The 25,939-nt window shown below is 45.3% G+C and overlaps 1 protein-coding gene across 1 annotated transcript in view; it reads right to left on the bottom strand.

The window, feature by feature from the left end:
• VAT1L (vesicle amine transport 1 like) overlaps positions 1–24,000 on the bottom strand; it is a 142,447-nt gene extending 118,447 nt beyond the window's left edge. The window contains exons 1-2 of the mRNA XM_019710977.3: positions 23,307–24,000; positions 172–301 (exon numbers count right to left, since the gene is read on the bottom strand). Coding sequence (XP_019566536.1) covers positions 172–301; positions 23,307–23,533 — 357 coding nt within the window. The 5' untranslated portion in view covers positions 23,534–24,000. The remainder of the gene's footprint in view (positions 1–171; positions 302–23,306) is intronic.
• Positions 24,001–25,939: the final 1,939 nt, after the last annotated feature.

The raw sequence follows: 25,939 nt of genomic DNA on the forward strand, positions 1-25,939 counted from the left end.
ACATGAGACACTTGGAGAGTCCTATCATTTATAAACATTGTTAACAAAACCGAACAATAAAACATCAATAACAATGCGCGTCACAGATTTATTTCAAGCGCTTTCGCTTAAGTTTTGTCTCAGTGGGTTCCAGATAATTATTACTCTTTCCGTCAAAAGTCAGAACGTTACCTCGTATCCTTTCACGCTGTCTCCCAGAGCTTCAACAATCCCAGAACATTCAAACCCTGGCACCAGGGGAGTCTTGGGAGGGTTGTCGATATTCCCTTGTCGCACCATTAAGTCAATGAAGTTTAAACCACTGTGAACAGCAAATGGGAAAAGAGAGAAATTCAAAACGAGATCCCAAAGAAAGTAGTCGCCTGGCTTTTCTCCTCTTCTTTACCCCCCTCTCTCTCTCCCTCCCCTCATTCCTCTCTCCTTTCTTTTTCCTTTCTCGAAAAGTGTAACGTTACCTAGGCCAATGTCACCAATAAAGCAAAACTCAATTATCTCTATAGACAAGTAACGCTTTCCTGGCAGTTAAAATAGCAGTTGCAGATCTACACCGATTCCAAAGCTCGCCCTTTTGTCCTCCCTCAGAGCCTGCTTACTCTTACTTTAGAAAACACACATTGACTAGGCCGGTCATTAGCGATTCCAGCACTTAATCATGAGTAAAAAATACGCTAGGAAGAAGTTATAAGAAGACACGTGGAAAGCAGCCAGACACAATGGCTACCAGCCAATCTATGAAAAGGAGAAAAAAAAAGACCCAGTTGAAAAGGTCTCAAAGCAACTGTCACACCTCTCATCACACAGATTTACACCAGCACCGGGCCATAAACAGCAACCATAATGATGACTATGAGCCATCAAGAGAGGACATTATGTCCAGCTGGATGAGAGTGACTCGAAGAAGAGAGATCAAAGGAACAGACCAAAGGATATGGGAATGCTGGAGGATTTGTTTCAAAACTTTTAGTTATCGCTGGGTAAGCAGTTATTAGGTATTGTCTACTAACTTATTGCTTTTGAAATAAGAAAATTATTAAATGTATCAAAGTCATTCCCTTAGAAATCAATATACTTAACTCTAATGATGCTACCAATATTCCAAACTGTGTGTGTTTTTAAAGAGCTACAACTGGGAATTGCATTTAACACCCATTTACTAATCAAATGAGAGAACATGTCCCCCTGAACATGTATTTTTTTCCCGCCAGATGCGATTCTAATATTCGTCCCGTTTTCATAAGCCACCATCTATGAAAGACTCAGGTTATAGAAACCAAGCTCCTCGGTCTGGCCCAACGCCCACCGACCACAGCTTCTTTTCCAAGCAAGACAAGTTGAAGTATTTCTTAAGCACAGCTTACCCATTGCTTCCATGGCCTCTCTGAAGTCAAGGAAGCATCTAACGCCGGAGACCTGGTCTCCACGCCTCAGTCTCATCCGCAGATAATTGACATTGGTGAGGAGGAGGATTTCCTTGAAAAGTGGGTCCAAGAATCACCTCCTTCTCAACGTTTTCCTGGCCACAAATAGGGCAAGTTTCACAGGTGGTGCCATTGGAGTACCTCTAATGTGTGCCTTCTTGGAAGGCAGCTGTGTGCCTCCTATTTCTTTGCCTCCAGAGTGCAAGGCACCGTAACATAGTAGGTACTCAAGTGACCTCTGCTGAATGAAGGAATATTCATGAATATTCAAAAGTATGGGCTGCCATTTTGTATACTAACACCTTCTGCAAAGCACTGAAGGGACGCTCAGAGTCACGGACACATTTCTGAAATGTATGTGTAGACTTTCAAAGATCCAGCTTTGAAAGTTAATAGTAAGGTCATGTATTAGCCAAAATGTCCTCCAATCACATGGCCAGTTTCTAAAGAGTTTGGGGAGACCCAGGCACAAATCCCAATGCCACCACCTCTACCTGTACCTGTGTAACCTGGATTAGTTACTTCATCTCTCTAAGTCTCAATTTCTTCCTCTGTGAAATAGATGTTATGATAGGACCTACCTCACAGGCTTGTGGGGAAAATTAACAGAGTTAAGCAGTTAAATGTGGTGCTACATACATAGTAAGTACTCCATAAACATTAGCCTTTAAATTTTCAACTTCTGTTAAGAAGGCAGAAGTATGTGATACATTTTAGGAAGACTCCCATTAAACAAGAGTGAAAAATAGTTTCAGAGCTGAAATGAGGAAACTTCAGCTTTACTTCTGTGAAACAGCCCATTTTCTAACACAACCAAATAAATAAAGCATCACCGTATAACAATGAAAGGAATTTCTGCGTCCCAAATCAAACACTCCATCTCATTTCACGCATATTTTAGCTCACTGTATTTTCCTTTGTATGAAAACCTATGATTTCCCAAGACCCTGACGGAGAACTGCCAGAAGAAATTACTTGACAGTTCTGTAAACGTGCCAGAACCCTGGAGAAGGCTTCATCCTAGATGCTCGTTACGCTACTCAGTGACGCTGCCTTCATTCAGTCTCCATCCAGCATGAAATGGGCACCTTGATGGTAAACTGAGAGCCAGCTACCCAAGTCCAGTGAGCAGAGCTAAGACTGACTTTATAAAAAGTCTGTAGCATCCCATTTCCTCAGTGAGGCATGCAGTGATTCCATGGGGGTCATGGAGAGTACCAACCACCTTCAGGAAAGAAATGTGAAACAGATCTATCCTGGGGGACCGGGATGGGTCAGTGCTGTTTATGTCAACGCGGAGAGGAGGTGAACAATTGTTCATGCAGTACCTTTATGTGTTATGCCAGACCTGTTTTATGGGGCCTGCCCACACACCTCCTCCTGATGTGGATATAGCTGGCATTTACTGAGCTTCGATCTGTGGCAGAAATGGTGCTAAGTGCTTCACTTTTGTTATTTAAAACTCAACTATACTCCTATGACGTATAACTATCATATCTAGTTCTCAGATAAGGAAACTGAGACTTGGCAAGGTTAAGTAACTTGCTGAAGGTCACATCTTTAGAAACTGTCAAGTCAGGATTCAAATTCAAGCAAATTCTAGACTCCAAGCTATCACACACCACCTGTACTACTTTATGAGAACTTGCCCCACCATCCTTGCTGAAGAGGCACACCCAAGGTTCCATGTTTATGACTTCTTATCTCTTTGACAGCCGATTATACCAGTGGTGGACCCAACTGGGGAGGAGTGGCCATTCATAATCTAAGCACGAACCCATTTCTTAGCAGGAAATAAATGAGCGGCTCCAAGAGCTCGATGTTTTCTCAAAAACTGTGAATTGGGAAACATGCCACCAGTGAACAACTTAGTCCTATCAGAAAGGATGTCGCGAAAGAGAACTGAGCTAGAGGGACTCTGGGTGACCTGTGCTTTGGGAGCGCGTACATGAGAAAGCCAGTGGGTGAGGGAGTTACAAGGAAAAGCACGAACAGCAGTAGAGCCAACCCAACAGCCTACACCACAATGAGACTGGACAAACTTCACTGCTGAGTTATAGAGAGTGGGAGGGTCCAGTCTCTACACTCACTGTGCCTCCTGGTGTGTGATTTCCAAGTTTTTGTGATACTTCACACATCTGTATAACAGGACTTCTTAGTTTGGGTTCTATGTGTGGTCTCGGTCTCATAAAATGAAAAGATACATACTAAAACAAATGCCATCATAACTCTAAATCACCTACTCCACTGACATATCTGACCTCATTGTGTTTTTGTTTTGTTTTGTTTTGTTTTGTTTTCAGGAAAAAACAACAACACAAAAACAGTAACATTGTTTAAAGATAATCTGTTATTTGCCCAAGACCACACAGACAGTGACTAGTGAAACCACGGACTTAAACTTGGGTCTACTACCTTTCTTTCCTCCCACAACAAGAAAATAACGGGCATATCAAGCCACGCATCCTCACGATAGTTTCTGGTATTCTCTAAGATGATTTGATTTTTACCTGGAAGTTTTGGGGGGGTGGTAAATGACTGTGTGTGATGACTCAGGCTGACAGAGCAGGTGATATTAAGATTTCTCTCTTAGCTAATTTCTAAATATTTGAGATCATTGAAAAAAAGTAGTGTGAGAAACTGCCTGACATAACGTTCTGCTAGGTATCTCTATATATCTCAAAGACTGGTATAATTTTACTAAATAAGACTTTTATTTTCCCTTCCTCCCACACTAAATTATTAGGCAAAAGCTAGGCTTCAAGGGTGATAGCCTCCTGAAGGAATGGAGGCAGAAGTTTGAGAAAGGGACCCTGAAAAACTCAAATCACAGGATAAGGGATGTGATAGACGACACAGGGAAATTTGGGGACTGTTTCTTTAAATAATAGTACTCTTACATTTGCATGGCGTAGTGCAGTTTACAGTGTGCTTTCATACACGTCTCATGAAACCTTGTAACAACCCCAGAAAGACAAGAAGTGCAGATATTCTTATTCTCATTAAACAGATGTGAACACTGAGACTCAGATGAGAAAACTGACTTGTCGAAAACAACACGATGAGTACCTGGCAGAACTGAGACTTGAATTAAGGTCTTCAGACTCCTTTTTATCGTGGATGCCATGACACCATGAAATCTCAAACACAAGCAAATCCAATGTTACTGAAACCAATCCTTTCAAGATGCAGGGACAAGAAGACTAAGAGGAAATGGTGAAAGGAAACAGACAGGGTGCATGGGTCACAGTTCCGACGCTGCCTTCAGTGAGCTGCCGGGCATTGACCGAGTCCCTGCAGCCCTCCCAGCTCCCATACTCTGGTCACCTGATGCTCCTTTATCCTGCAGGGCTCTGCTTAATATAGCATCAAAATCAAAGCTTAGGTGGATAGGGAGAGATGCTTGGGGGTCTTGGTAAAAGACAGCGACTGGGGATACTCACCTTCTCTTTAAAAGCTGACGTAAGGCAAGCTAGCCTGGGCCTCTATCCTTTGTTTTCTGTTATCTATTAAGTGATGAACGTCAACCCTGTAAAGTCTCATGAGAGAGGCTTAGCTGCCTTCATTTTGTGTCCTACTAGTGTTCTCGTAGAGTCTGCTAGCATCTACATGAGTCAGCATTTCCCATTATGATGATGCTACATATTAGGTATAATGTATGGACCATTTTAATCTCCGTTGTGAGCAAGAGGAAGATGAGGCCTAGAGAAGGTTGGTACCAGATTGGGATATGAGCCTTTCTCATATGACTTCCAAGCTTGAATTTTTGACTGCTAGGCTGTCATTCTGTTATCTGTAAACCATGGTAGTCTGCTGTGTATTCTCCCCAAAGTTGTGGTTTGGGATCTGTTCATTTCTTTTAGATATGCTCATAGTATTAGAGAAGACACAAATGATTTCTTAAAGGATACCACTAAGTGGATGACAGAAGCAGCCTAGCTATCGTTTATTAATTTCCCAATTTGAGATAAAATTGACCCAAAGAAGGAGTTAAGCAAAGAAGAGGCAAGTAGATATGGAAAGGGTCCCTTGTCTTTTTTGCTCCGGATGAAAGGAGGGCACAGGGGTTGTTTACATAAAAGGATTTTCGATCTCTTGCCATCTTGTTCCTTCCTCAAGTTGTCAGTATCTTCAACACTGACCACGGGAATCTAAACATTGTCAGAGAACAATATAAAGAAAATCTCCCTCTTCCAGCAGCCTGCTTCTTTATAGACACAGAGCTGCATTATATATTTGATCTCCTATTCAGTAGAAATCCCAAGTCTTGCCCCATCACTGGTCCAATTAAGAGACAGATGAAAAAGAAATAACCTTCAGAAACCCATTGCTTTACGTATTGAAGGGATACTATTGAGCATATCATTTGTTACAATATATATTTGCTTCTTCATGAAGACAGAGGAATTTTCTTTGAATCTCAGCACAAAGTTTGCTGTATGGATCTCACAGGCCCCGTACAGTATAGAACTGATTATGTCTCTCTTTGCAATGGCTATTAGGAAGCTCTGAGCCGAATTGGTAGCACCCGGCTCCCAAAACTGCAGGACTTTAGTCATTCATTTTCTATGTTATTCTAGCACAACTTCCTCTTAATTTTCTGAATGCTTTGGACTTTCCATTTTTAAGAATCTTGAACTCTATTACAGTGGTTCTCAAATTTTATTGTGTATCAGAATTCCGAGGAGGGCGGTTAATACACAGATTGCTGAGGCCTGACATCCCTGAGTTCCTGACTCAGTAGGTCTAGGGTGAGGTCTAAAAATTTATGTTTCTAACAAGTTTCCAGGAGGTGCTACTACTGGTGGTCGGGGCACCACTTAGAGAATCACTGCCGAATCATTTCTTTTTAAGCTATTGCAAGTTCTTGAAACAAGGCAAGGTAAAAAAAAAATTAATAGATGATTCTTAAACAGATAAGAAAATGAAAAGCTCTCTTATCCTCTAGGGTATTTGAATTTGTTGATCCTAGTCCAAAGGACGGTATTTGCCCTTGTTAAATGTGGTCATAGCTGTGGTCTTATTGGATTAGGTTCATCATTCAATTTGCCCGGCTCTTTCTCGGATCCTAATTCTTTCATCCAAAAACTTGGCTCTTCCTCTTGGACTTGTATTCTCTGAGAATGTAATTATCAGGCCATTGACTTCTGTGTCCCACTTGCTGATAAAAATCTTGCTAGGCTGTCACGTTCCCAGTCACTGAGGGTGTTTATGAAGACCATGCACGATGCCGTGGAGGGAATTTAGAACACAGGACTCGCTATGTGTTTTCAGTTGTTTCGAATCATGAGCTCTTAGGAGTCTATGAAATACCTCTGAGACACTTTGAATTCATGTGTAACAAATACTCTGTAAAGACCATGAAGCCTCACTGTTTGTGGGCAATGGCAGTTCATTCCCCTCCCCCATAGAAGTAATTGCTGACCACAGGGGGTGCAGCCTAACTGAGCCTCTAGTACATTTTCCTGGAGGCATGTCAGGATCATCATGGTGTTTGTTTCATTCTTCTTGTTACTGTAAATGTGCACACCCGGGCCCCAGCTCTCAGAGTCTCTTCAGCCCAGGCACACTCTCAAGTGCCATTAGGATAGAGAAAAACTTCTCTAGTGGCCCATTGTCAGCTCTGCCCATGAAGGAGAATGCCCAAGAAGAGGTGGACCCCTTCAGAGAAGGGTCCTCACATAGGACTTTGTGCTGGTGTGAGGGGCCCACAGGAAGCTAGCAGATATTTAGAAACCCCCTTCCAATTCCTCTGATGATGGGCTATGGGGAGAAAACATTGTGGCTACTAATTGTAATAGATAATATTTAAGGAGTGCTTACTATGTGTCAGGCATCATGCTAGGTGCTTTATAGGCATGATATCATTTAATTTTTGTAACAATGCTAAGAGATAAATGGTATTTCCCACAAGTACAGAGAACAAAACCGAGGCCCACTGAGGTTCACAAAACCAAGGTGTGAAAGAAAGTGATGTGACTCCAGAGGCTTTGCCCTTGACTCCTGTACTTTGCTCTCTTTTTGAGAGACCATCACTCCATTTTCCCAGTTACAAGGAGGGGACTTCTCAACTCATCAGTCACACTGAACACTTGCTACTGTGTTTCTCTGAAAATAAGATCAGCCGAGCAATCAGCTCTAATGCGTCTTTTGGAGCAAAAAATAATATAAGACCCGGTCTTATTTTACTACATTATAAGACCGGGTATAATATAATATAATATAATATAATATAATATAATATAATATAATACAATACAATACCAGGTCTCATATTAATTTTTGCTCCAAAAGACGCATTAGAGCTGATTGTCCAGCTAGGTCTTATTTTTAAGGAAACAGGGTATATACTAAACATACATTAGCTACTGGATAATCCAAAGTTAGCAGGGGCTCAAAATTCCTGTGGGGAAACAGAATCATCAAAGCTGGTTACAAAGCTGCGGTGAGTGGTTTCATAGATGAGTGGTTTTATAGACGTGTGGGCTGAGTGCTCACAGCCACCAGGAGATGTGCTACACACAAGGAAACCATGACGTCTAAAACAAATGTTTCCCCAAAGAATTGCTCCGGTGGTCCTCCCTCTGCAGCCCCCAAGGCTGAATCTAATTATTCACTTGAGCTTCCTGCCTGGCTCCTCCTCAAGTGGGTGGCTTGACCTCTTTGAACTTCAATTCTCTCATGGTAAAAATGGGACAGTGACACACTTACCCGATGGGGTGTTGGTGTGGATTGCATGTGACACTACATGCAAAACAGAGTGCCTCACACACAGTGAGTGCTCAATAAGCGAGAGCTGTTGTCATTGCCATCACCACCGCCAGGCTGTCACCATCATTATCACGCAAAGAAGGTGCCAGAGCCAGGGAGCAGACTCTGAGATTTGCATGCAGAAAGTCTGTTAGGGAGGGCTCCAGGGAACAGCACCCGTCTGGGTGTGAGGGAAGCGGGACTGAGTAGAAGGGAGAAGTCGACAACTGATGGAGTGGTAAAATGGACTCAATTTATCCACAGAAAGTTCCAGATGGTCCCTCAAGTCATCATGAATCAAGGCAAGGGGACAGGGCCTTGATGCAAGGGCATCAGCTAGTCATCAGATGAGAGCTGCCTCTGGTGGGTGTGTGGGGTGCAACCTTGGGCAAGGAGGCGTCCTTCAGCTGAGGGCGGTTTCTCAGGAGGGAATCAGCCATGAGCCCTCAACAGCCATCACTCCCAGTGCCTGGGGCAATGAGTGCTTGGGTCTGGAAAGGGTGTCTGGGTGACACCAAGCATCCACTACAAGAGGGGTGGTCTGAGCTCCCTTTCAGGGTTTCGTTCCATTGAGGTCACAGAGCAGTTGTCACTGATGCTGAATGTTTATGGAGCTTCTTTGCACAGTGGTCCCTGAGGAGGAAAGCTCTAGGGAATCGTATAACTAATACTGGGAAGGCAAAAAGGAAACAGAGATCTTTAAATTGGGACCTGAAAGAATGAGAGGAAAGGGAAATAGAGGAATTGAAGAGATCAAAGAATCAAGGAACGGATGGAGACGGAGAAACAAGAGAAGGGTAAAGGCAGGTGAACTGTCAAAATGCGTGCAGGAGTGGATCTAAAATGTTACCACAAAAAAGAAATGGTAATTATGTGATAAGGTAGAGCTCGGAGCTGACACTATGGTGGTAATCAATTTGCAATGTATAAATGTATCAAATTAACACGCCGTACACTTTAAACTTGCAAGATGTTCTCTGTCAATTGTATCTCAATAAAGATGGAGGTGAGAGTGGGGAAGAAGAGCCTTTTACAGGGTTTCATAAACAGTTTTCAGTTATTAAAAGCATACATGCAGGATTGGTAAATCGCTGGGACAAATCCATGGACAATAGTAGCTCAGGGCTTTGTAGGTGTTTGTAGGAAGCTGGCGATCACGGAATGCTGGAGGAGACCTGCACCGAATCAGGAGAACACTGTCAAATTGAACATCCACGACCAGCATCCACGCAGCCCCTGCCAGCTCTAATAAGAGCAAGAGGGCCTAATGCGAAGCTTCGCTCTGAGCAAAAGCAGCCCTGGAACGTGTGCCCTTCTTTATTCCTCTCAAGTCTTGCTGCTGCTATACGCATCAAAACATTTAACTCCCAATCAAAGCAGGGCAAAGAAGCAGATGTGTGATTCATTCCCTTATTGCCCCAGGACTGAAGTCTTCGTTTTTTTGTTTGTTCATCTCAGCTGGTAACTTGAAAATGCCTAGGACAATATAGGCATTGCTGTCAGAAAACCTTGCTCCCAATTCTCTTTTTTTTTTTTTTGGGGGGGGGGAGGAAGGGTTGTTTAAACACCCTTTTGTTATCTCAAGACTGTGAGAATAGACTGATAACAAATCTGCTGTGAAAGGACAAACACTCATTGTCTAAACCAACGACAAATCTCCAATGGCATTGTTTGAGAACAGCCGGAATTGTCCTGGATAGATCTCAGGATAGAGCTCACCTGTGCTCCCCCCAGAGGTAGAAAAGAGTGGGTTATAGGTGCTTAGACTCTCTTCTCCCCATTGCTGGTCTACGGCTCCTGACTCTGCTCCCCTTGGTATATGGCTCTACGTGACACTGCGTCACACCCTCTGCAACCACAGTTTTAGACAAACAGACCACTGTGGCCATGTGAGACGTATGAAGTTCTCTGACACGTCCGATGTGTTTTGTAACCGACCACTTTACCTTTTAAGTAAGTAGTGCTTGTTGTAGCCCCACCTGGATCCCTTTATCCCTAAAACCTGGACTGATGACAAGGGCGAGACAGCTTGGGCGGTCATTGTACAAGTCTGTTCTATTCCCTCTAAGAGAGGAGATATATTCCGATCATAGGTCCAAATTCATATTCAAAACACACTTCTGTAGTATTTCAACACGGGAACAAAATGGCCGGGGAGATACATTGAGAATCTAAATATCAAGAGCTTCTTCTCAAGAGAAACAGAAAATCACGGTGCAAATGGGTCCGACACAGATTCTCCCTGATGCTAAGACTAACCCCTGAATTTTGGGACCTGGAGTTAGTTATTCTTAGCTTCTCCTGGGTACACAGCAGGTATTTATTCCTAAGAAGGTTCCAGAAAAGGTGAAACTCTGTATGTTCCATGTTAGATGTTGACCAAGTCATTGACTTCAAACAGGGGCCTGGCAGTGATTGCTTATGTAAAATATTCAATCTAATTCAGTTTAAATCCAGCAGACCCTCCATGGTTTGGCACTTGGCTCAGTACTAATGTTACAACAGTGACAACGACATCTCTGCTTCCCAGCAGTTCAGAGATGAACAAATAAACGACTGCACAGTATGACAGTTCCCCCACAGGAAGCAGTACAAAGGTCAAGGGTAGCACAGAGAGGGCCGTTATCACTCGCTTTGCTGGAATCATGGAGGCCTCCACAGGAAAGTATCACCTAGGAATGGGTAGGCCCTCTGCTCCCGTTCTCTCAACCTCCAGCCTCCTCCCACCTCTCCACAGAGCGGGAAAGGCAGCAAGCATCTCAGCGCAAAGTGGTTCCTGTTTGACTTCTCACTGGAGACCCAGAGGGGCAGGGTCCCCATAGAAAAACCGTCCATTTTTGCTATAACGTGACAGTGATCTCCCGTGACATTGCCGCTGATAAAAGACAGTGTTTGGTAAAAGAGCTGTTTCAGTAGGAAAAAATGGAGTGAAGACTGAGAAGCATTGCCCACTAGAACATTCCGCAGGGAAGGAACAATTCTGTACCCGCCCTCCAACGTGGTGGCCACCTGCCATATGTGGCTACAGAACACGTGAAATGTGGCTACTGTGACGGAGGGACTGGACTTTTTTTTTTCAGTTCATTAATATTTCAATTTAATTAGCCTACGAAGGAGGCCATGGCAGCATCACTCCCTACTGTCTTCCCCGTACACTGTGAGCAGCTCCAAAGCAGAGGCTTGGTCTGAAAAGCCATCTTTCAGTGTTCACGGCTCACAGACAATAATTCCTCCACTGAAGGTTTAAGTAGGAAAACACCTAGGAGTGGCTCCTAAGTATTTCCTTCTTTCTCAGGAGTTTCCTTCTTTCTTCTTGCTCAAGGGAAGGATGTCTTAGCCGGCAGGCAGTCTTGTGTGTACCTAGGGCAGTGGGAAGGGGGAGAACTAAGATCAAAGCCCTGCTTGATGGATGTGCTGTGCAAAGAGCCAAGATTCACTCCCGGAAGATAAAAGAACAGATGTGAAAGGTGAGCAAAGATAGGTGCAAAAGACAAGAGATAGCAAGGGCAGGGGTTGAGAGTCCAGGAGACTTCGAAGAGCACAGGAGGAAAGTTCGGAGGGAACGGAAGGCACTGGGAGATGTGGATGGGAAGGGAATATTCTTGAAACATTTTTCTCTGTTTGAATGGATCCAGCTTTGGTGTTTTCTGAAGGACCGAACAGAATTTGATAGTGCTTTTCAGTTACGTTGGAACTTGGGCTTCTATCAAGCGCTTCAGGCCCCACTTCATCAATGACACAAAAGGAAGAAAGAAAGAAAAAAAGAATAGGAAAAGGAAAGTGTTCAGAGTGCAAAAGAAAGAAGCCGAGTCTCCCACAAACACTGCTGGCTCAGGACAAAACGTTGCCGCTCCCAAGGGGTGAGAGGGTGAAAATTGCCTTTTTTTCTTTATTTCCCACGAGGCACTGACCATCTCCTTAGTGGTCAGAAGGCAGATAAACCTGAAAGCACTGTTTCAGTTTTCATCGCTAGCTGTGTTCCACATCCCTGGTTCTGGTCCGGCTGCGGAATGTTGAGCCAGAGTTATTGTAAGGGCCCCAATCAGAACAATTTTAGCAAGTTTAGCCAGAGGATAAAGAATATCCAATCACAGTATCACTCAGATCAATCAGAAGAACAGCAGGTTTAATAGCACCTCATTAGTTGATTGAACTAGACGTAGCATAGATAAATGAAAAGCAATTCTGTCAGATCTCAGACAAGGGACCTTTTCTTTTCTTTCTTTTCTTTTTTTTTTTTTAAGAGTCTGTGACTTGATGGATACGCTACAGAAGCAAGTGTGCCTGTGTAGAATGCAGTTTGAAAGGCTCAGAGTTCACCGTGGAATGCAGACTATCTCAGGCAGTGGGGCCACTCCACTATGTATCTATTTGCATAAGGAGCAGATAAGCCTTCTGGGTTAAGGGACGACAACAAGCATCCTAAGCAAAATGTGAGTTAGGAACTAAAGCTTGGGTGAATAAGCCTGCAGCAATACAAGAGGAAAGCTTGATTCTGGATATGGTGTTTGCCACAACTCAGACTACCCTTCTGCTCCAGGAGCTTGCATCATGGAGGGAAGAAGCTGTGGGCCCTGGAGAGAGACAAACCCTGGCTCCCATCACAGCTCTCTTTCTCTTAGTAGTTGTGTGATCTTTAGCAAGTTCCCTCACCTCTTTGATCCTGTTTTTTCATGGGTAAAATGTTTGCTGTCATAGAAATTCTCCTAAAACACTTAATCCAGTAATACCTGTGGCACACAGAAAGTACTCGATAAAGGTCATTATGATAATAATGATGATTAACAATTAATGCCAAGAATGTCATTATTATTAACTGCCAACAGCAGGCACATTAAATACAGGTGGCATAGGCTGCTTTGGAACCTGTATTGGGTATAAAGAGGGCCACAGCTCAGAGGGGAGGTTCCCTGTGGAGTGAAGAGGAAATGGGAACTGCATTCCTGCTTAGTGTTATGGTAGGAGCAGAAGAGGGCAATAGGAGCGGGGGCAGAGTCAACGCAGGAACCAGGAGCACTGTTTCTCAGTGCCCGTGCCACAGCCCCTAGGAAAGCCTGGCAGCTACTGAGACTTATTGAAGGGTGGGATTTGGGGTCCCTGATACCTGCAAAGAAATGTAGGGACAGAGTCCTGGATATACTGTTTGTTTTAATATAGTATTGTTTTCTTTTTCCCAGTAATTTGAAATATTTATTTTCTCTTTTATTGAGATACAATCAACGTTCTATTAGTTTAAAGTGTACAACATAATGATTTGATGTATGCATATATTGCAAAATGATCACGACAATAAGTTTAGTTTAGTTCAATACTGTTTTAACATCCAGGCTGGTGGGGCCTGGGTCCCCAGGTATACAAGCACTGCAGGAATGCTGGAGGAAGTGTTTGTGGAAAAACAGTCATCAGAAGCAGCACAGTGGCTTCTCTCCAAGAGCCCTGGCCTCCAGCGCTAGGTAGAGCTGATGTCAATCAGGAGAAGATTACAGAGCATCCTGAGAAGTCAGAGACCCACATTTTCCAGCCTAGGGCAAGTAGTTATTAGAGACGAACTTCTAGTTTCAAGAGGACAGACTGTGTGAAGGACAGGTGAACCTCCCTGAAAACATGACTCCTTCGGTATTCTTTCAAGTTCTCCTGAAAAGACCTGCCTGTCGGAGAGATTTAGGCCTCTTGTCAGAGAAAGCTGAGATGACAGAGGGGAACTTGAAGTCACACTGGCTTGGAATGACCACTGTTTGTGTTAAGAAAGCCATATTTACAAGTGAAATGGCAACTTCTGCAGAAGCGTCCACCTAACATTTGGGGAAAAGTCAGTAATATAGTCACTCATCCTCCAACATTTTATTGAGTGCCTACTGTTTACCAAGACCAGACTTGGCGTTCATTAGTTAAATGATAACAGAGAAAGTTTCTGAAATTTCCAGGATTATCAAAGAGATTTAAAAGGTGATGGCTCAGGCGGTTAGAGCTCCGTGCTCCTAACTCTGAAGGCTGCCAGTTCGATTCCCACACGGACCAGTGGGCTCTCAACCACAAGGTTGCCAGTTCAAGTCCCGCAAGGGATGGTGGGCTCTGCCCTCTGCAACTAAGATTGAACACGGCACCTTGAGCTGAGCTGCCACTGAGCTCCTGGATGGCTCAGTTGGTTGGAGTGCATCCTCTCAACCACAAGGTTGCCGGTTCGATTCCTCGACTCCCACAAGGGATGGTGGGCTGTGCCCCCTGCAACTAGAAACGGCAACTGGACCTGGAGCTGAGCTGCGCCCTCCACAACTAAGACTGAAAAGACAACAACTTGAAGCTGAACGGCACCCCCCATAACTAAGATTGAAAGGACAACAACTTGACTTGGAAAAAACGCCTGGAAGTACACACTGTTCCCCAATAAAGTCCTGTTCCCCTTCCCCAAAAAATCTTAAAAAAAAAAAAAAATCTGATCAGTTAGATATGAAAAAAACAAATAGAAATCCTAGGGGAAAATAATGATCTTTAAAAAAAAAAAAAGGTGATGGGTCTCGAAGTTGAAAATATTATATATTTAATATGATTGAATAACTTTGTGCTGAGAAATGTAAAGTCCCAGGGTAGGGAATGGAGCTGCCTTCTCTAGTCCCTTCTCTGATTCTTCACTTTTCTGGGTAAAGAAGAGAATCTCTTACCCTACCATTTTGATCAGTCCAGTATATTTCTTAATGCTGTCTTCTGGTCACTGCCCTCCATTCCTTTTGGAGTATCTACCCTACAGCAACTCTCTCTCTCTCTCTCTCTCTCTCTCTCTCTCTCTCTCTCTCTCTCCATGCATTTCTGGTGGGGCTGTCAATCATGATGCCCCATTCTCCTAGGTCAGGATAGGAGGGCATGAGATAGAGAAATGGCCAATCACAGCACTTCATTCCCTTGGATCGAGAGAGAGAGAGAGAGAGAGAGAGAGAGAGAGAGAGAGAGAGAGAGATATCTGGGGGCTGGAATGTGATTCACAAAGGGCCAGACTCCTTCCTTGATAAATGAAAATTGGGAGAAAAAAGTTATCTTTGCACCGGGGCCTGCTAAACTTGTACCAGGCAGTTGTAGCAAAAGGACACCGTCTTCCTTAGTCTCAAGAAGGAAGCTAATTTCAGTAGGGGCGCCTGAAGCTAACTCGTGAGAAGCGAAAAGATAAAAAATGGAAGGGAAGGGAAGGGAAGAGAAAGGGAGGGCCTAGAAATCCAGGGACAAATTTGTCATGATGGTTAGCATGGCCAAAGTAAAGAAAAGAGAAATCAGGGCAGAAGTCATCGGTCTTCCTTTTGAAGATTTCTAAGCTTGGCCCAGTTTCCAGCACACAGTAGGAACACAGTGCTTTTTGGTTTTGTTTCCTCTCTTGTTTTTTCAGGAATTCATCTGGATCTTGTTTATGTCATGGCATGGTGGCACACCCCATCTGGTCTATTTTTGATGTCAAGGTCTTATATCCTTTGGGGGAGACACATAGAGTCTGAATAGGGACTCCATTTAGGAAACTTCATGAAGTATGGAGGGTCTTTCTAATGTCCTATTTCTTCACATCTTCTCCCCACAATCAATATATGTTAAACATAAGCTGTGTGGCAAGGACTTCATTCATTCAACAAATATTAAATGTGCCAACCTCACTGCTAGACACTTCCGATGCATTATCTTTTATTCTCACACACACACAAAACCTGCCCCATAGATGATATTATTATACCCACATTGCAGAGGAACGAACTGCAGTTTCGAAAGACTAAATCCTTTTCCTAAGGGGATAGAGGCTCCTAAAATGATCAGATCCAGGATTTGAACCTAGGTCTATTTCACCACCAACATTAACTATTTGATAACCAAAAAGCAGACTGCCTCCCGTCCCGTGTGGGTGTACAGTCAGTGCCAGTCAGAGAAGGAATCACCATCATTCCTCTCACAGAAGAGAATCAGCCTGCACCGCCGCGCTCTGGGGACTGCATCCGCTGAGGGAAGTCAGGAGTAAGAGGACCCAGGGCTTTACTTGCCAAAGGGGTTCTGGTTGGGAAAGCCCTGGACGGCATATTTGTGGCTCTAGAACAATGCAAGGGAGGAGGCTTGGCTGAGGGGTCAGAGGTCACCAACAGAAGGACATTGAGAACAGCAGCTCACTGCATTCTTTCATGGAGATAACATCACATTCAAAGATGAAACAGCCCCTGTCAGTGGAATATCTAGTTGATCTCCTGGGCCTTCAGACATTACATTGACTCATTTTAATACCACGGCTCCGACCGATTTTCTGTGTGAGATCACACACAGAGGAATCAAACTAATTTGAGATTACACGCCCGCTGCCCTTTCGTATGAAAAGTCTCTTCTTGCGTCTAATTGAACTTTTCCTTTTATGCCAAATGCCAAGATGCCAAAAAAAGATCCCTATTAAGCATGAGAAGTGCCAGGAACTTGGGGTCCTGGGGTGCTATTTCCCCGTGCCTGGATGAGCTATGTTGTCAGTGTTGAATGTCGGTGATGTGCCAAAAGGTCATGGATTTGGGTTCCTTTGAATGAGCATGAACCAAACTCCAGAGTCTGTCTTTTATAGGCTGAGAGACTTAGGGAGGAAAATAACCTTTCCTGAGCACCCACTGTAGGCAAGGAGCAGTCGGGACTTTGAAGCCTCTGAGCTCGTCTTCATAACAATACCAGAGGTGGGTATTATCACCAGGTGGGGATGTGTGCGAGTAGAAAGGGTTGTTTGCTTAAGATCACACAGCCATGGTGAAGGACGTTAGGGGCTGCACTCAGGTCTGTGGTAGCTTCTCCCTAGTTCCACTTCATCTCTGAGTCCCACTGTCCTCTCTTAGCAAGCAAGAGTGATAAATAACCTTATGGAGTTGTGAGAGTCAGGTGCAGACGGGATGAGGATATTAGGCTTTGTGGCTGCAAGGGTGCTGCGAGTGGAGGGTAGGGTGAACCCGATGGCCAGCCACCATTACCGCTGCCCACCATGAGCATGCCCGTGGTTTCTGGCTAGTGCCTCAATAATTAAAATCAGGCTGCTGTTTATGAAAACCTGCTACGTGCCGGATCTTCTGTAAGGTGTCCTATACCTCCTTTTCCTATGAAACACCGGAATCACTGATTCTGGGCTCCCTTTCTTCCGCAAACTGCAGGGAGACAAGAAGTCCATTCCATCGCTGGTTTAAGAGCAGGCATTGTCACCATCCCCAGCCCTCACCAGGGAGGACACAGTTAATGGAAAAATGTAAATATCGATGAATAAGAAAGACCCCGGAGATAGCATCTCCACCTTCTCATCACCAAATGGGGCTCAGTGTGACTCAGCACAGTGTCACCCTTTTCTGTCAACTCCTGATATCTCCCCATCCAAAACAGAGTGATTCAGAACACTTTATTCCAGTCTCTGTGCCAGAGTGGCTCCTGGCTTGGGCATTAAACACCCTCCAAGCAATTTCTCAATTTTAAAAACATCTGTGTCACTTAACCTCATGCACTCTATTTGTTTATTTGATAAAAACAGGGGAGATGATATTGATCATATTTCTTTGGATTGACCTTAACGGTGGCAGTTTAATGCAGTGTTATTTTGGGGCATCCTGTACGCAAGTTGCCAGTGTAGCAATAGCCCAATTGAGGCAAAGCGGGCAGAGGAAGGACGCAGATGTTTTGACTGGATCCAAGGAGTGGTGATTGTCTTTAATTACACGTAGCAGGGGTGTTCTGGGTCAACAGTCATGGCAACTTGATCCTCAATGGATCCCAAAAGCATCCCCTACCTCAGAAATGGAGGGAAAGTGGAAGTGGTGCAGAAACACAATGGCAATTTGGGGTGGGGGGCAAGATGGCACTGTGCAATTCTGAGTCTTATTAGTTACACTTCTAATCAGCCAAAGGCATTCATGGTTCTCTCTCTGTATTCCTGATTCCTGTCTTTGTGTCTGTCTGCCTGTCTGTGTCTTGGTCTCCCACTGTCTCTTTCTCTCTCTCTCTCTCTCTCTCTCTCTCTCTCTCTCTCTCTCTCTCTCTCTCTCTCTCTCCCCCCCCCCCCCCCAAATGTAAGCGCTCAGAAACAAGGCAGAACTTGGATTTTTACACTGCTCTTCCATGCCTCTGATCTTAGCATGCCTCTGAAGGTCAGTTTCCCCATCTTTAAAATGGAGATGGTAATGCTGATCTTGTTGACTTTGCTATTAGGATAAAGTAAAGCAAAGTATATGTCAGGCAATTCAGTTCCTGGCCCATAACAAGTGTTCAATAGATGTTAGTTCCCTCCCCACTCTCCAATACACTTTACTCTCATGATTTATAGGATCCCATCAATCTGTTGGCTTTCCTCTACTATGGCCTGCCCTTGGCCCATTTTCAGATCAGCCAATGGAGCCATGACTGGCTGGAACCATTTTTCATCCGATTGGTCTCATTCCAGCAGTTTCATGCAGCCTCTCACTGTAAATCCGTCTGGGAGAATAAATGTCCCCAATCCATTAGTGCCTCTCTACCACAAGCCAATCTGAGCCACAAACCAGACGAGGCTTGTTAATGGCCACCTAGATACATTCCTGCAGCGCGACCTGGAGCCCCTCAGCCTCATCTCTTTCCAGTTCCTGCCCAAGAGAAGCTCCCCTGTGACAAGATGGCTGACAGCAAAGGCATAGATATGATCCTTATCAGTTTGGGGGGGGGGGCATGCACCTGGTTTAGCTACAACAGTTCCAGTTTGCTCCTGCTGTCCCAGAGTAATTATTTTAGGGTCCCTTTCAAAAGAGTTCCAGCTTGAATGATAAACTATAGAGAGTATCTATGGAAACCAAAAATACTAGTTTAAATAATAATAGCTATCATTTATTGACAGCTTGCTATGTGCCAGGCATCATCAAAAAGGTCTCTGTGTACTATATCTCACTTAAACTCCATTACACTAGAAAGGGAGGTGCTATTATTAGTTCCAATTTATAGACCAGTAAATTGAAGTTTAGAGGAGTCAGCAACATGTTCAAGGTCAGCCTGTGTAGAGAGCAGCTGTTTGTGCCTCACCCCATTCCTTTGACTCCCATCCCCCAACTGCTGGGAGTACTGACCAATGCTGGCTCAGAACAGTCCTCTTCCCCTCTTCCTTACTTCAGTCAAACAGAAGCCATCTCTGCTTGAAAGACTCCATGCCCCGACGCAGGAAGTAGCCCATAGCCCATAACTAACTGATGAAGGGGAATGGGGGGAAGCGCTTCCCCCATTACTTCAAGGCCAGATTGACTCTGTGGTGTGATTCACGCTCCAGAACTCCTGGGGGGATCCAGCTGAAACCAAATCCTTACTTGGCTCCTTCCCCTGCCCTCTCCCACTTCCCTTGCTCTCATTCTTCCAAAAGTACCCTCAATCAATCATTTAAAAAAGCATCCATGTCTCAGGCTCTATCTACTTCCAGGGACCAGACCTAAGACATCCAGTTAGCAAGTGGCAGAGTTGGGACTCATCTCTAGGAAGGTCTTAATCGTTCAGCAGATGTGACATGATATGATTGCCTCATTATTAGGTTGGTGCAAAAGTGATTGCGGTTCTTGCAATTATTTTTAACCTTTTAAACCGCACTTTTGCACCAACCTAATATATACATGATAAAAATGATGGCCTCCCAGTTATCAATCCGCCAAGAAGTATGTCATATAGCCATAGATATGACAACAAAGATAACAGTCACAACAATAGCTACTACTTAGTTAGTGATGACAGTGGGCCAGTCTCTTTCTTGGATCTGATCCTCTCAGCACCATGTGTTTCATTGTATTATCCCCATTTTGCAGTTGAGGCACGGAAAGCCTGAAGAAGGTAAGAGATATGTCCACTGATGTTACACAGATAGAAAGTGGTGGGAGGGGTGACCGGTTGGCTCACTTGGTTAGAGCGTGGTGCTGGTAGCACCAAAGTTGCCAGTTCGATCCCCGTATGGACCACTGTGAGCTGCGCCCTCCTTAAAAAAAAAAGAAAGAAAGAAAGTGGTGGGGCTTGGGCTTCCATCCATGTCCATCTTTCTCCAAAGGCCACATGCTGCTTCTGGTTGGCCACTTAAATCGCTTGCTGTGTAAATTGTTTGTTCAATGAATGGTTGATGAAATGGGTTCCGCATCAAAGCTGATGTTCTTGTAATAACTTAGACAGAAGACTCTGCTATCCTTCCCACCTTGTACTCCCTGAGGTGGTTCTTTTTAAGCTGCATTTGACCATGATGTCTCCACTTTAGGGGGAAAGCCATATTACTCTGGGAACAGCCAGAGTGTTCCCTTAAGCCAGACATAAAATGATCAAAGGAGCCATATCCATTCAAGAAAGGAAGGAAAGCAAGCTTACATGCCGAAGGTCTAGAGAGGTAAATCACATGTGTCTTCTACCTTTTCCATGGAGGCAGAGAAAATAGAATAAAAGGAAAACAACAGAGCCTGAAGGACAAACAGACCAGGATTCAGATCCTAACTACTATCTGTGTGATATTTTTGGCAAATACCTCAACATCTCCAAGCCTCAATTTGCTCCACAATAATACCTCTCATTGGACCATAAATAAGAGGGTGTGAATGAGATAAAATATGTATTTCCCTGCCTCTTCTCTTCCATTTCCATAAAATTCATAAAGTAACCAACTGGGACCTTCATCCCAGGCTTGAATAATACTAGTTCAGATGGACTATGCTTTATTCCCAAGCAAAAATCGTATCCCATTTGATGATAAAAGGTTTCCATTAAAAATCGAGAGCACATAAAAGGGAGACCTTCATCCACGAGGCCATCAACTGATTCATAAAAATACAGAATGAATCATCCTGTCTCTCAAAGCTACACTTAACAATCAATGGGCATCTTTGGCGAGCCAATCCCTGCCTAGGGGAGGAGGAAGGGCCCAGCGGGTGATCTTCACAAACCTATTCCAGCTCCCCCTTGCAAAACCGATTAACTCTGCTTCCAGCTTGGCGAAATGAAAATAAATCTGGGCCCTTTGCAACATTGCATTCCAAATGCCCCCCCAACCCACCACAGGTCTGGTTGACTTTCTGACCAAGGTGGGGGTATCTGCAGTGATTCTATAGTGTGTGTGTGTGTGTGTGTGTGTGTGTGTGTGTGTGTGTGTGTGTGTCTACATGCGCATACAGCTCCAATTAAGAACAGGCTTATGTGTCTGGCTTTGAAAAATCAATCTTCTGGCCTTCGTCTTGACATTTATTATTTCAAAATGCTTCGGTTCCAATCAGTATTTATGCACTTAGCATAAGGCTAGAGAACTCAGACCTACTTACGCTGCAGATGATGCTCTTTGCTTAAAAAAAAAAAAATAGCTTCAACTCTCTGAATTTTCACTCTCTGAACATATACTCTGATAGAGTCCTAGATCCCAGTCCTGAATTTCGATGGCAGGTCATAAACTACGTGTGTGTGTGTGTGTGTGTGTGTGTGTGTGTGTATACATGTGTATACACACACAAAAAAATATTTTTAATTGGTGGTTAAGGAAGGCGAATTATCAATACATGGTTTTGATTTTACTAGGCAGCATTCTTCCAACAGTAAATGAAAAAAAGTAATGATGCAACAACCCCCTCCAAGCATCTTTCCTCAGTTCATGCATTCAGTGATAACTTATTTAGGATGTACTGTGCTGGGCACTGGGGATTTACCCGTGCAAAGTGTAGACCTGTAAGCTCTGCCTTCTGGGATCCATCAGCTTGGTTCAGTAAGAGTTAACAAAGTAGAACTGTATAGGAGCCCCCATTGGCAAAAGCCTCTTCCCTTACCCTGAATTCCCCCAAGAAAGGCTCAAGAGTCATGTTTAGAGTCAAGCATGACGAGCTACACGTACGGAGAGTGAGCCAGAGACCCAGGCAAACCAGAAACTGGCTTCTGCTTCTTTCACCAGCTGCCTTCCAGTCCGGCAAATGAAACCTGCGCATGAGGAGAGGCAATCTCCTTGGCATTTTTCTTTCCTCTATGGTCCTAGATTCTGGATTTGAGCCTCTAAGGTGGGAACGTGTAAGGTGGCTGCTGCTTGAGGGAGCAGTGTCTGTTGATGGCTGTGCTAACTTAGCAAGCTCCTCTAAGGAGCCTCTCACGCCGCTGCATAGAGAACTCAAGAGTGTTGGGTCCAGTGAACCCTTGGGGGTGAGCCTGCCCTTCCCAGAACTTCAGGGATAGGATCCTTATAGTGACAGCACTCAGGGAGACAGAAACACAGCAGGGGGAAATCACAGTTCCCTTTGCATCTGAAGAAGTTCCCCCAGGAGGAGAGGGTAACAGGACACTCAGATTGATGAGCTCCTTCTCAGATGGGAGCAGTTCCGGAGATTGATCAGTTTGATTTTTTTCCCCTCCCTCCCCCCCTCCACCCCGAAGAAATACAGAAGATACTAGTGGGGAAGAGAGAGGGTTCGGCTGCAGCCTTGGTACCTAACCTCCTGCTTCCCAGTGCCTTTGCCCAAACCAGGCCACAGGGAGGGTAGTGTGGGGAGCAAGGGGAAGGACGCATTTCCCCAGCCCTGCACCCTTTCCCCAGGCCCATCCCAACCTCGCACAGAGGTTAAACAGATCGGTTATCAAATGCTGGCCATGCCACTTAGTGGCAGCAGAGTGATCTTGGGCAAATCACTCAGCTAGATTTGAGCCCTGGTTTCCTCACCTGGTTCGGGGGACACTGATGGTACCTAACTCACTGCGTCCCAGAAAGTATGAAATCAGATCGCACACATAAAACTCTAACAAACAATGGCTGGTACTCAGTCAGCGGAGGGTTATTTTTTAACCATGTTATCATCAACTCCCTTATCCTGGCAGCTGAGCTGTCCTACCCGGCAGACTGCTCCCGCAGCGCAATCTCTCAGCCCCCGAGAGCCAGGCGCCACTATGCACCCCTCCCCTCTCCTCCCGAGAGGGCAGTCTCCTCAGGTCACCCCTAGATCCGGCTTGGGGGGTGTGAGGGCGAGAGGAAGGCCAGCTCTCAGCATCCTCCCCTCCATCGGCAGTGGTGCGCAGCGGGGAGGCTCTAAAACCTGGGTCAGGGCGAGGAGGGGGACACCCCCGGCGGCTGCACCCCTGGCAGCGTCCCCTCAGAGGCTCTGCCACCCCCTCCCCCGGAGCGCAAAGAGGGAGAAAGCAAGAAAGGCATGGATACTGGACCAGGCTTTGACGCGAATCTTGAGCTCGCCGTCCTGTGGCTCGGGCATGGCCTTCCTGGTGACCCGCAGTTTGTTGAGCCCCCCGAAGCCCGCCAGCACCACGGCGCGCATCTCCTGTGCGTCCCCGAGTCGGTGCGAGCCGCCGCCGCCCTCCGCCGGGTCCTTGCCCGCCTCCTTCTCGATCATTTGCTCCGTCTCTTCCGCCTTCTCTACACCTTCTTTGGCCATGGTGCGCGGGGGCGCGGGGCGCACGGGCTGCGGCGGTGCGGTGCTGGGAGCTCGGGTCTCCTCTCCCGCGGGTTCCTCCTGTTGAATGTGGGATGCTCTGCTGTGCAATGGCTGCAGCCTCTGCGAGCGGCTCCGCGGTCCACAGCCTCTGCCGTAATCCTCACAAGAGCCGCGCCCCTGCTCGCTCCCCTCTTCTCTTCCTTGCCCAGCGAAACCTCAGCTCCGGTTCCTGAACCAGTCTCAAGTCAGGCTCTTGATCGCCGCCCCAGAGCCCAGATTTGCCCAAGATTTGCGAATAAAACAGCGCAGAGAGGCCGCTGTGTCCTCTGTGGTGGGCGTCGTACTTGGTTATATATGGCGCAGGCTCGACGCCTTGAAATGGACAGAGATGAATGTCTGGGCCTTGAGGATACCTCCCCCAGACAAGGTTGCCACCTCTTCCACCTTCTGCGTCTGCGGGAGCAGACGGGATAGTCGGGAAATTATTAATACACTGTTTCCAAAACTGCTGGTCCTGGCCGGAAAGGCGGAGAGGTTCGGGAAGCGGGAAGCTGGAGATCCCACCTACCGCCCTAAAGAGTCCAAACCCAGAGGCTTTGCTCTGGACTTCCAGGGTTAGCGCGGATGCTCTTTTCCCGGCATCACCAGGAGCGTTTTATGATGGCTAATTCTCACCGCGCGCACCATTTCGGGCCATTATAAAGGCTCCAGAAAAGAATGCTGTTCCAAAAAGAGTCCTATGCGCTTGCTCCCCAACTCTCAATCTCTCTCTCTCTCTCTCTCTCTCTCTCTCTCTCTCTCTCTCTCTCTCTCTCTCTCTCTCTCTCTCTCAACTGGCTTTTTGCTTTATTCTTTGTTATTGAGCCCTTTGAAAAGGAGCTCATAGAAAAACTTGGATTTTCTAGAAAAAAGGATTGGGGGGGCGGGGGTGAGTTGCGCCAGTTTAAAAGAGACATAGTTGAGGAGTGATAGGTATCTATTCTGCCAGCCTAGGGGTCTTGGGCAACTCATTCAACCTTTCTGTGCCTCAACTCCCTGATCCATAATGTGGGTACATTCATTTTATTTGTTTGCATTGTGCTAAGTGCTGTGGGAGGTATGCCTTCCAGTGACACGTAGTCCTTACGTTTGAGGGGCTCATTTTACCAGCATGAGGCAGGGATGACACAGCCAACAAACTGACAAGACATAATGAATTGCGTCAGTGCCTCTTCTCCCTCCATCCTCCCTGTGCCTCTCTGCATGAAACACCTTGATCTTCTAGTCCTCAAAGAATATTGTGTTCCCACCTACTTCCTGTTGTCCCTCGGTTTGGAACATATGTCCTTCATCTAGTGATGACGTCTACTTCACTCTCAACTCAAGCACCCATTCCTTGTGGAAGGCTGGGTCAGCATCCTGGGTGGTAAACTCTCATGGCGGATTTGTATGAAACTTTTATATGATTACCCGATAATGTCTGTTTCCTTTTCCTGTGTGATCTTCGTGGGCTCAGAGCTATTTCTGTTTTTACCCAGGATGGTTTCCCCAGGGCTTAGCACATGATTGATACAGAGCAGGATATGCTCAGGAAACACTTGTTGGATGAAGGAATGAGTCCGTGGGTGCAGATGCCACGGTGAACACCCAGAGGAGGGAATGGTTCACTTGCCTGGAGAGTTGTAGATAAGCCTTCATGGAGAGGGGACATTGGAGCCAGACCTTGAAGAACGAGCCAGGTTTTTCAGACAGGGAAGGTCACATGTACAGTCAAACACATCAAAATGTGGCAGGTAAAAGGGCTTTGAGATGACATTGCCTGGTTCTGTGTGGGATGAGCATCGGCTGTGTTTAGCAATCACTGGACATGAGGCTGAAAGGTTGGTTGGAAACAACTTTTGAGGGGTTTTACATACCATGTTATAAAATTTATCACATAATCATGGAGGTACTGAGCACCACTGAAGTCTTAAAAAAAAACAAAAGCAAGGGAACGACATTGCCAGAACTGCATTTTAGGACAGTAACTTTGGCAGTAAGTGAATGATGGAATAGGTGAGAGAGGTACTAGAAGCATGGAGATCATTAGAGACTATAGCTCAGACAAAAATTAATAAAGATGTGAGAAGAGCCTTCACTGAGGCAATAGCTGTGGGGTAGAAGAGGGGTTGAAAGGAAGCTGAGTAGACAAGACTTGGTTAGTGAACTGAACATTTTATTTTAAACCCAACCGTCCAAATTATGAAACCTATTTACATTGTGAGTATAGTGTTCAGGACAGACTTTATCCTGAAACAAGACTTTGAATGCCAGGGGTTATTTTGGAGGTAATCTCAGGAAGCTCCTGTCAGGAAGTAGGAAAGTGAGACAGGGAAGAGATAGAAGCCAATGCAGGGAGCACAAATGAGCAGGTTCCTACGGGAACAA

This window comes from Rhinolophus sinicus, chromosome 8, assembly GCF_057876585.1.
Source record: "Rhinolophus sinicus isolate RSI-liver-muscle chromosome 8, RSI-T2T, whole genome shotgun sequence".
Classification (NCBI taxonomy): Eukaryota; Metazoa; Chordata; class Mammalia; order Chiroptera; family Rhinolophidae; genus Rhinolophus; species Rhinolophus sinicus.